Genomic DNA, 12,075 nt, shown 5'->3' with positions numbered 1-12,075 from the left:
CGCCTCAACAGATCATTAAGTACATGAAAAGAAAAGAAACTAAAAGAAAATACATAATAGGGCAATACAAGGCACCCAGGTACACAATGTAACTGGATAACACCGGCATCGGATGAAGCATACAGAGGTGAAGTGTTAATCAGGTCAGTCCATAAGAGGATCGTTTAGTAGTCAGGTAAGTGGGGAAGAAGCTGTTTTTGAGTCTGTTCGTGCGTGTTCTCAGACTTTTGTGTCCCCTGCCCGATGGAAGAAGTTGGAAGAGTGAGTAAGCAGGGTGGGAGGGAGTCTTTGATTATGCTGCCCACTTTCTCCAGGCAGCGGGAGGTGTAGATGGATGGGAGGCAGGTTCGTTTGAATGACTGGGCTGTTCATGATTCTCTGAAGTTTCTTGCGGTCTTGGGCCGAGCAGTTGCTATACCAGGTTGTGATGCAACCAAATAGGATGCTTTCTATGGTGCATCTGTAAAAGTTGGTAAGAGTTAATGTGGACATGCCAAATTTCCTTAGTTTCCTGAGGAAGGAAAGGCACTGTTGTGCTTTATAGTGAACGGTTCACTTTCTCTTCAATCGTCAAAGAAATTGTTATTAAAGGAACAAGAGGAATTTTCAGAAGTCAGGATGGAAAGTACACTGAAATTCAAGTTGGCAGAGATGGCTCTGGACACATTTTGGTTAATTGTGGGCAAGGATATCCAGCTATTTCAAATTGCACGATAGCCAAACTCTTACCGGTTCCCACAACTTAGCTGTGCGAGTCAGCATTCTTAACACGGGCTTATGCCAAAAAACAAAAGGCCCATCCGTGGCGAATTGCCCTGTCATCAGTTCTTCCCAGATCCAGACTCTCCGGTATCACCCTAACCTCGTTAAAATGTTGCTCACAGTATTTCCTTCATTTATGAGCTTTCGCATTGAGAAACTCAGACTTAAAAAGTGAAAACAGTTGGAGTCTTTAATGAGAAACATTTTCAATTATGTGCATTTTCAATAAAAAGTATTGTATTTGACATGCATCTAGTGAGAAGGCTTTCATTGTAAAATTAAACTAATTAAAATTATATTTATTGGTGGCTTGAAGTGGTTTAGAGATAAAAAGCTTTGCTCGAGGGCAGTTTAGTTGGAAAAAATAGGGCGCTGGATTCTCTGCTTTGGAGACTAAGTCCCCACACCGGCGTGAAAACGGTGGTCTTTTACTCTCGGAAAAATGGCGTCAAAAGGCCACCGATTCCCCTTTTTGCTGGGGGCTTGCAGGGAGCCATCGTAGAGCTTGGAGCTGGAGCTGCAGATACGGCCCCCAGCACATCCGGTTCAGAGGCCGCGCAAATGCACGGCGGCGTGTGCAGCGGCCACACCTTGCTCATTGGCGGATTCGGCCAGTGAACCTGGACCGCCAAAGTAGTGGCACCCCCCATCGGCTGCTCACCCTCCCTGGACCACCCGCCCGCATTGCCCCCCGCCACGAATGAATCCCCAGCCCCGAATGAATCCCCATCCCTGCTCACCGATTGGCCCTCCCCCGACTGTGGCAGCCCCGGACTGAGTCCGCAGCCGCCACGCGAGCTTCCCGGATGGTGTGAGCACACGTAACCCAAGCCGTCGGGAATTCGGCCGGTCGGGGACGGACCATCGCGGGGTGGGCCTCAGGCAATGGCCTGAGGTGATGGATAATCAGCAGGGGCTGGAGAATTTAAAAACCGCCGCCACTCCCAATTTTGGCGCCAAAACGGATTTTCCGCCCCGTCGCCAAACGCAATTTCAGCTTCAGGGAACGGAGAATCTAGCCCAGGGCGTGTGCCTCAATTTTTTTTATATTATAAAGGTGTACCATGATGTAAAAAAGGGTTGGGAGCCACTGCTCTAGTCTTTGTTGTATATTAACCAGTTCTCAACTGAAAAATGCTGTCTTGTGTTTCTCCACCTACTATCTTGGACTAGTGCAATTATAAGAAGCAATGACTGCATTTTCATGCTTTTTCCTGTTTGACTGTAGTTGCCTATTGGCGATTGCACACAAGGGCCAACTCGTTTTGCTCAGAACTAAATCTCATTCGTACTCGTCACCAGGAAAGAGCCTGGAAAAGTGGTGGAGTCAATTCCTTTAACCTTGTGAATGTGTTGTCAGCATAGGTTATTCGATTGGCATTGCAGTCTTGAAATAACTCATAGCTGTTTCTATGTTAATGGGGTTGGCATGCATTTGAATCTCTTTGACCCAGATTTACTGTCGTGGAGATTAATGATATACTGATGAATTAGCCTGCCGAATAACATGAGGGTGTGCACCTGCTAACCTGCCATCTATATAATGTTCTGGCACATTATGGCATGCAGGTTGTTTAAACTCATGTCCTTTTCCATATATCTCCTATTCCTCTGCGCAGAACATGGTCTTTGTTCCAATTCTAGTCATCCTGTGTTGGGCAATACTTCATTGCATGCATGAGATCCTAGAAATTCCAAAACTCTCAACTATTTTTCATTCGCCATAAGCTGCTTTTGGAAATCTGTCTTTAAAATGCATTGCTGTAGTTCTCGATTGATTATTCATTGAAGTATTTTTTTAAAAATTTAGAGTACCCAATTAGTTTTTTCCAATTAAGGGGCAATTTCAGCGTGGGCAATCCACCTACCCTGCACATCTTTGGGTTGTGGGGGCGAAACCCACGCAAACACGGGGAGAGTGTGCAAACTCTACACGGACAGTGACCCAGAGCCGGGATCGAACCTGGGACCTCGGCGCCGTGAGGCAGTAGTGTTACTCACTGCACCATCATGCTGCCCAATTCATTGATGTAGTTATAGATAATTCATTTCAGTAGTTATAGATAATTCAATTTGTTTGACTGTGTAGTGTGAAAGAGTTAAACCCACAAGACTAATTTGCAGGTTGTCTACCTGTGTCGTGACCTTTTTCCTCTCCCTCCCCCCTTCCCCCGCCATCCTGCAGCCTGAAACTTTTGACTGCGGTTTCATGAATTATGGATTCCCCAAGGCAACACTGAAACTTTTCTGCCTGATCATTAAGGCATGAAGGAAGGTATTTAGCATGCAAGAGTAATGCTCACTCAGGTCATGTCCAAGTCTGAATAAATTGAGATTCTTTCACTCAAATGTATGGCAGAGATAAAGCATCAAAGGAAACAGCGGTCCAGATTTTAACATAGAATTTACAGTGCAGAAGGAGGCCATTCGGCCCATCGAGACTGCACCGTCTCTTGGAAAGAGCACCCTACCCAAGGGCAAAATGTTGAATAAAATAATGTGTTAATAGATTGAATTATTAATAGTAGCTAAATGGAAAGAATGTACAAGCATTTTTTTAATACTTGTGCATAGACCAGATTTTGCTGAAAAAATAACAGCAGCCAAACGACTTAGTGGAAGAGTTGCACACTATCATTGGGGAGAAGGTGAAGTAGTGGTAATATCACTGAACTAGTAATCCAGACGCCAAGGTCAGTGGTCTGGGGCAGGGGTTCAAATCCCGCCATGGTAGCTGGTGGAATTTTAGTTCAGTTAATAAATTCAATGACCATCAAAGAGAATTTGCAATTGAAAGTATTCCGATCCCAGACCACAGAGTGGCTCGGATACTGGACCAAAACCCCAATATTTCAGCTTATTTGTGAGACTGGATGGAAAGAATGATTCACTCCAGGGGCGACTGCATGAGGAAATCGGGATTTGGTATTTTAAAAACAAAACTTTATTTTTTTAATAGAAATTTAGAGTACCCAATTTTTTTTGTTTTCTAATTAAGGGGCAATTTTAGCGTGGCCAAGCCACCCGCCCTGCACGTCTTTTTGGATTGTGGAGGTGAGACCCTCGGAGACACGGGGAGATTGTGCAAACTCCACACGGACAATGTCCCGGGTTCGAACCTGGGTCCTCGGCGCTGTGCGGCAGCAGTGCTAACCACTGCGCCACCATGCTGCCCTAAAACAAAACTTTATTATGACTATAATAAACTTTTTAACTTAACACTTGAAAAGAACCACTTGCATATAATCTTTATTGTCACAAGTAGGCTGACATTAACACTGCAATGAAGTTACTGTGAAAAGCCCCCAGTCGCCACATTCCGGCGCCTGTTTGGATGCACCAAGGGAGAATTCAGAATGTCCCATTTGCCTAACAGCACGTCTTTCGGGATTTGTAGGAGGAAACCGGAGCACCTGGAGAAAACCCACGCAGACACAGGGAAAACCTGCAGACTCCACACAGACGGTGACCCATGCCGGGAATCGAACCAGGGACCCTGGTGCTGTGAAGCAACAGTGCTAACCACTGTGCTATTGTGCCGCCTTAAACGCTACTACTCAATTTCCCATAAAACAACGAGACAAGAAAGATACAGCTCTCAATCTATCTTAAAATCAGCATGGTGTAGAGTAACACTTGCTTTCTAAAACAGATTTGGCTCCTGTTCGAGCCCCTTCAGACTCTGGCTGAATATCTTCAGAAAGCTGCTTCACCTGGCGTGTTTCAGCTTCCTTGTTCCCAGACAAGACTGCTCTGCTTTAAAACATATTGCTCTTTTACAACTATCCTACTGAGAGAGAATTGTGGACTCCGTGTCAGACTAATCAGAATTCACCTCTTCTCTCTCCAAAGCCTTCTCTATAACCCCAGGCTTTTAACCCTTAAATTCTCCTAATGTTCCAAAAATCCGCCATTCGTCACAAAAGCTAGTCTAAGTAACCGTGACCATGAAACTATAATTATTAGTCCCATCTGATTCTCTGATGTCCTTTAGGTGCACAAATTTGCTGAGCTTACCTGGTCTGACATGTGACTCCAGACCCACAGCAATGAGTTGACTCTTAACTACCCCCAAAGGCAATTTGGGGTGGCCAATAAATGCTGGCCTTGCCAGTGATGCCCACATCAAATGAATGAATAAATAAGGAAAAGGTTAGCACGTGCAGATCTCCTCTTGCACAAGAACAAGGTTTACATCTTTTGAGTAGGTAGAAAGAAGTAGCAAATTTTAAGTACTTGCATTGCCCCTTTTTCTTCCCCCCCAACCCCCAACTTTCTATTTCACTCTTAATCTGTTTCTTCCTCCCCCTTTATATATCTCTCTGTCCTGGGTTTAATAATCTCTTATTGTCACAAGTAGGCTTCAATGAAGTTACTGTTAAAAGCCCCTAGTTGTCACATTCTGCCGCCTGTTTGGGAATTGAACCCACCGTGCTAAACCAGCCCCAGTGATGTTGAACCACCCATTCTAAATCTCCTTCTCAGTTCATCTGTTTATCTCTCAATCCTTCAATCGCTACCATTTGTCCCATTGTTCACCACTGTCCCGGCTCCTCTGTTGTACTCAGCGCTACCAACCTGTGTTTCCAGCAACTTTGTGGGCATAAAATCTTAAAACCTAAATGTGCACATCTGCCAAACAATCTGCAAGCTACAACAGTAACATATGAGTAGTTAGTTGCACAGTTTGCATAGTGCCTAAAGTACACAAATAAATCTGAATAGCATGCCCTCTGATCTTGCCTTGACCAGGAGTACCAGTAGTGGTGGTGGCAGTGGGTGGCACCATTTCCATTGTTGTACCCAGACAAATTCAGCCCGGACAACTGAAGCACACACATGCTTGATAAAGGCTGACTGGGAGGTTTTACGGTTGGGGACAGTATGAATGAAAATAACAGCTTCTCTAATTCTGCCTGAGGTTTGACATGGACAAAATTTGTGTTACTTTTTATTGCCCATGGTCAAAACGTTGGTATGGGGAAAAAAATGGGGGGGGGGGGTTTCTTAACTTCAGAGTGATTGTCCCAATTTAAATAATCCCAGCAACCAGCTTTTTGTGAGTTTTTTAAAAAAAGTTACTTATCTCACAGTTCCTGCAGAGATTTAAATGCGATTGTCTCACTCTCCTGCCTGGCTCACAGATTAGATGCAGATGAAGGTAAAACAGTGCAGTTACAATTTATAATTGGCTTGGTCTCTTTTGTGGCAGGCCTGTAGTTTTTTAATGAGATGATGTTTTAGTTGAAGTGAAGGCCTGATAGAACAGAGGCTTCTCAGTAAACTGCAAGGTTTCCTGTCGTCAAACTTCCAGGAAGTTAGTTCTCGGGTGAACATGAAATTAAAGCAGGTTGTTTTTGGGGGGGGGCAGGGGGGGGCTGTGACATGCAGCTGGTCTGACGGCTTTTTGGTGGAACGATGTCTGCAGACCAGCTTCTTGATTAAAAGCAGGCAACAAAATGGCTTTCTCACCATTATAGAATTTACAGTGCAGAAGGAGGCCATTCGGCCCATCAAGTCTGCACCGGCTCTTGGAAAGAGCACCCTACTTAAGCCCACACTTCCACCCTATCCCGTAACCCAGCAACCCCACCTAAACCAAGGACAATTTAGCGTGGCCAATCCACCTAACCACATCTTTGGACTGTGGGAGGAAACCGGAGCACCCGGAGGAAACCCACGAAGACACTGGGAGAAGGTGCAGACTCCGCACAGAGAGTGACCCAAGCCGGGAATCGAACCTGGGACCCTGGAGCTGTGAAGCAGCTGTGCTACCCACTGTGCTACCGTGCCACCCATGTGACGTGTGCAAGTTCAAAGTGTTTTTTCGGAAAAGGGGCGGTGTGTTGATTACACCTCCAGTGTTGTTTGACACCTTAAAATTCACCCAGCTGGGTTTGGAAGAGGGACCAGCATAACATAATCTTTCTTGTCACAAGTAGGCTTACATTGTAATGAAGTTAGTATGCAAATCCTCTAGTCGTCACACTCCGGCATCTGTTCGGGTACACAGCGGGAGAATTCAGAATGTCCTAATTACCTAACAGCATGTCTTTCAGGACTAGTGGGAGGAAACCGGAGCACCCAGAGGAAACCCACGCAGACACAGGGAGAACGTGCAAACTCCGCACAGATAGTGACCCAAGCCGGGAATCGAACCTGGGACCTTGGTGCGGTGAAGCCACAGTGCTAACCACTGTGCTACCATGCTGCCCATAATACAATGGATCCATTCACATTTGTTTCACACACGACAAGGAGTTTTGATGTTTCTTATGTCCATGGTGAAAAGAAAGACGGGCTAGCTGGAATGCGATAGTTCTTTTGTTGATGATGCATCCTTAAAGACATGCGTGAATTCCCCGGATGGCTGTGTATGTCCATAATTAATTGGGTATTTGCTTGAAGTACGGGGCTGGCTGCAGCTCAAAATGCCAAAGGTCGCATGATTTGCTGCAGCCATTTTAAAGGTCTGTCTGTATTCAAAATGTTAAAGTACTTACTGAAAGCTCGTAATATACTGGAACACGATGGGTTCAACAAAAACCTTTGCAGAAAATTATTAGTTTAAATGCTGCAAGGAATAGGTCCTTTTGAAAATCACCAATCTTCGTAAATTGAGCAATTCCTCTAGTGTCTGTTGCTCTGAATAAAAGCATTTATCATGACTTGAGCTGAAACAACTATAATTGGAAAGCAAGTGTTCCAGGGTAAGCTTCATTAGGGTTTTAATCAGAGAGCAGACAGATATCAGAGGGTTAGAGGTAATGTTTTGATTTGATCCTAATCCTTTATGCAGTTATCATACACTGCAGTTCCTAACCTTCCAAGCATTCTCCAGCGTCTGGTCTAAATATCTGTGGCTCAGTCCATTTTGGTATTCATGGTAGCTTTCCTCCCCCTGCACCTTTTACAATCTCAGCTGAGTACTTGATTCTGCAAATCCCTTACTGGCAACGTCTCTGGGGAGAGAGCAAAAGAGCTTATGTTTAAACATGTCTTTCATCAATGATACAACGCGATAAGAGTGTTGGCTTTCCTCTATTTTCTCTGCTTGTTTACTTTTTCATGTAATTGGTAACTTTGTTTTGGTACAGCTCCAACTGCTGGAACGCCTGTGATATTTCCCCTAAAAGATCTCTGTGCTGGAACGCCTGTGATATCTCCCCTAAAAGACTATTCTCTGTGCTGGAGCGTCTTGTGATATCTCCCCTAAAAGACTATTTTCTGTGCTGGAACGTCTGTGATATCTCACTTAAAAGACTATTCTCAAAGCTTGTACAGCTGAGAATTACGTCCTTGGAACTAATCCTGCTTTCACGATCCTTTAGATTTAGATTTATTGTCACATGTACTGAGGTACAGTAAGAAGTATTGTTCTGCGTACAATCCAGGCAGATCGTTCCATGCACGAAAAAGCATAGGACGTACGATAAATACACAATGTAAATACATAGATATTGGGTGAAGCATACAGTGCTAACAACAGTAGAGAAGGTGCATAGAAATGGTCACTAAGTGAATAAATAACAGGACAATTTAGTTCCGTGCATGCCCAGATGCACTTTTCAAAGAAGCGGATGTTGGTTTTTCCTGACATTTATCACTGACATTTTCTGTTTGCTTTTCAGACTTTTCCTGGTTGAATTGGTGCCTGACTGCATCGTGTCTGTTCAGCCTTCTCCTTATACTGCTATTCAAGGAATCTTATGATAGACTCTACCTCGATGTGTTGGTCTCTGTCTGATGTATCGACGGAGAGGACAGGCGAATTTTGAGAAGACTGGGGAATCCATTGTGGAATAGCAATGCACACTTGCTTGGAATTGCACATTTTTTATATAATAAAGAAGGGAGTGGTTTTTTTCTCAAACTTACGACATTAGCATTGGGATTGCTAATTAATGTTGTAAAATTGGAGATGCTTGTGAAACAGCGTACGCTGACTTGTGTATTCTCGGAATGGAAGAGCCAAATTGAAGGTGCCCCTGTTTGATACTGTGTATGCAATCGATGAAGACATCGGAACGGTTGTACTTTGGTTTAAAAGCTTGGTACAGAATCTAAGCTGAGAAAGTCCAGGTGACACCCACAGCTGACTCATTTATTTCCTCAATCTCGGTGTGATAAGTACCACTGTACAAACTGAACAGGCTAATAGTGAGAGTTGTGATTTGATGAGATTGAGCAGGAAAGGCTAGTGAAGTATGTATTGGTGATAATCACCTGCTGCCTTTCCGCTTGGGTATAAGAAGCACCAGCGGGACCTTGCCAAAGCAGGTTCAAGTCTGAGCTATTGTCTTGACCTGTTTTATTAGAGAGGCAGTACAGACCGGTGGTTACTGCAGATTGCATTGCATTGAAGCTGCCAATAGCAGATGTTAGTAATGGACTGAATACAAATGAAGAATTTTTCTTGGAAATGGGTTAAGATATTGTATGCTGCTTACACCGATGATTATCTCCCAAGATATTTAAGTATCTAGCCAGTCCTCACTGGTGCATCTCGCTGAACTTAATGTGGATCTTTAATTCCTCAGTCAACTGTGCATTCCATTAGAATTTTCTTCCCTGGCACAATCTGATGTAGTTGTCACTGACGAATAATCACAAGCGTTTGATGTCCTTAAACTATTGTGATGGAAAGAATTGCCTCAACATAAGGCCATCCCAGATGTACTAATGCCAAGGGACACAATACACAGACTGACAGCCTACTCTTGTTCACTCGCATCACCTAAAGAGAGTCTGCATTCTCTTGCAAAAGAATTGACTGCTTACCGTCGTGTCAGGGTTTGGTGTTTGTAAAACATTCAGCAAACTGATCCATAACCACCCTTGTGCTGCTTACTTCATTCTCACCAATGGAGTACTGATACCAAGTCTAGGAATCTGCAAATTCCTTTCTACTCTGCCGTTTTCATTTTGCAGTAGACGTTTCTTGTAGCACTGTCCTGATAATGGTGTTCTGTTAATCACCCAAACCCACCCCTCTCTTTTTCTCCCCCTCCCCCATTTAAAAAAAAAAAATAACTCGCACCAGTTCCAATATGGTGGAAGCAAATTTAACTTAAATGTTTTTTTTAGTTAAAGCTCGAGTGTACCCAGAAAATGCAGCTCTTTCTTATCAAAGTTAGTCCCAACAGGGCATCATCTGGAACTCCAAACTGATATTGGAAAGAAGGTTGAAAAATTTTGTATGTCGAGTTAGATGTTCGGATTAGAGTTTAGAATGTGTATTGCAAATTAGTGGCAAATCCTTCAGAAATAATGTCAAATAGTGCTGCTACCTTGAGTGTAAGATGACAGATCTAAAATGAGTTTTATTCCTGAATGTTGGTTATTCATTGCAAAACTGAGAAATTGGCCACCAAGCCTCGAGAGCGAAGAAACTGGACAGACAGCACTTTGTATTAAGTATGATGCAGGTGAGGGCAGCACGGTGGCGCAGTGGTAGCCCTGCTGCCTCACGGCGCCGAGGTCCCAGGTTCGATCCCGGCTCTGGGTCACTGTCCATGTGGAGTTTGCACATTCTCCCCGTGTTTGCGTGGGTTTCGCCCCCACAACCCAAAGATGTGCAGGTTAGGTAAGTTGGCCACACTAAATTGCCCCTTAATTGAAAAAAATGAATTGGGTACTCTAAATTTTTTTTTTAAAGTATGATGCAGGTGTTTAGCGTGAGCTGGAGAAATCAAATCTGGTGGTGGTAACCGCAACTTTATTTTGCCCTGTGTGAAATGTGGACCACCAGAGATGTCGGGAGTTTTTTCTCAGAGGCGGGGGGGTGCATTATTTTGGAGAACTATCAGAATTGTAAAGTGTAAAAATTTGTAAGTATGAAATTCTAGCCTTTCCTAATCAAATGTCCACGAATTTGCAAACTTGACCGGAAGTAACCTTTGTATTTCTGTTCTTCCTCTATGCGGATGTTTCTATTTTGTAATTTATTACTAAATTACAATTTTAGCAGGTTTTTATGGTTGTGTCGTGAAAATGAAGTTGCATTAAATATTCCAAAGTCTGCTGTTTAGAGCAACTGTTGACCAGGTTTATATGCACCATCTAAGTTGTAATATTTGTAAAATGACTTACAGATGAGTGATTTTAAACCCTTGCACAAGGTTATGCACATTTAATTGAACTTTGGTGAATTACAGTATATGGTTTGTGTGGACAAATCTGCCAGACAAATCATAGTTAAAGGTTTTCAAAATATATGTAGAAATGTAAATAAAATGTTTGAAAATGGAAAGAAACTTGTGGATATTGTGAAAGGTATAATTATGAAATCCAAAGTTAGTGATTTGTCACCTGGGCTTCAGATTAAGCTACTTCACCCTTGCCACCCCATTGTCAAGGGCATGTGGTTCAGGGAAAAATCCCCATGTCTTTGTTTTATCATTAGCCTCTTCGGTGGTTGTACCCCGCTCAACTTCCCCAGACACTCATTCACGGAAACCCATGTACAAATTGCAGTTCCAAACCTGATAGTGTAAACTTCAGTATTACAGTTTTACTAATCACTGGCATTGAGAATGTGGTGACTTTCTACCAGCTAAGGCTGGTGTTTTAACTTCTGATTAAAAGACTGCAAGCAGATTCTGTTGCCAGATCTGTGAAAGCCTAACCTGTGGTTGAAAAACTGAGGAAGGCACAGTGCTGATCGTGCTCTCGTGCAATCTTTAAAAGGTCTGGAAGAAAAAGCCTTGTCCTTTCTCTCTCTACCCTTTCGCCAGCAAACCTGCACAAAGGCTGGACAAACGTTCAAGACAAGTGGATGGGAAACTTTATTTGAAATTCTCAGGCAGAGAATTCTAAGATTGCGGACAGCACGGTGGTGCAGTGGTTAGCACTGCTGCCCCACGGCGCCAAGGTCCCAGGCTCGATCCCAGCTCTGGGTCACTGTCCGTGTGGAGTTTGCACATTCTCCCTGTGTTTGCGTGGGTTTCGTCCCCACAACCCAGAGATGTGCAGGTTAGGTGGATCGGCCATGCTAAATTGTCCCTTAATTGGAAAAAATGAATTGGGTACTCGAAAAATAAAAAAACAGAGTATTCTAAGATTGGCTCCAGTCTCGCTGAGACAATCTGGTAATGGTCCGTAAAGTGAAAGTGACTCCCCAGAGGAAACTCTCAGGTATGGGTTCTAATTGAAGGCACAAACTAGAAGCTACGATCGAACCAGTGGAGTTCAATACTTCCTGTACCGAGGAGATCACCAACTACAAAGACTGCAACCTCAGCAGTGAAGACACGCATCTCTTCGTGCCCTTTTAATCCCCATTGCTTTGATCCTTCCCTACCTGTGTGTGTG

At 43.7% G+C, this 12,075-nt stretch overlaps 1 protein-coding gene across 2 annotated transcripts in view; it reads left to right on the top strand.

The window, feature by feature from the left end:
* The window catches only part of slc49a4 (solute carrier family 49 member 4), a 99,024-nt gene extending 88,006 nt beyond the window's left edge, over positions 1–11,018 (top strand). For both annotated transcript variants that reach the window (XM_072469939.1, XM_072469934.1), the window contains exon 9: positions 8,394–11,018. In XM_072469939.1, coding sequence (XP_072326040.1) covers positions 8,394–8,509 — 116 coding nt within the window. In that variant the 3' untranslated portion in view covers positions 8,510–11,018. The remainder of the gene's footprint in view (positions 1–8,393) is intronic.
* Positions 11,019–12,075: the final 1,057 nt, after the last annotated feature.

The sequence above is a fragment of the Scyliorhinus torazame genome, chromosome 2 (genome assembly GCF_047496885.1).
Source record: "Scyliorhinus torazame isolate Kashiwa2021f chromosome 2, sScyTor2.1, whole genome shotgun sequence".
NCBI lineage: Eukaryota > Metazoa > Chordata > Chondrichthyes > Carcharhiniformes > Scyliorhinidae > Scyliorhinus > Scyliorhinus torazame.
This window is presented reverse-complemented; position numbering and strand designations above follow the sequence as displayed.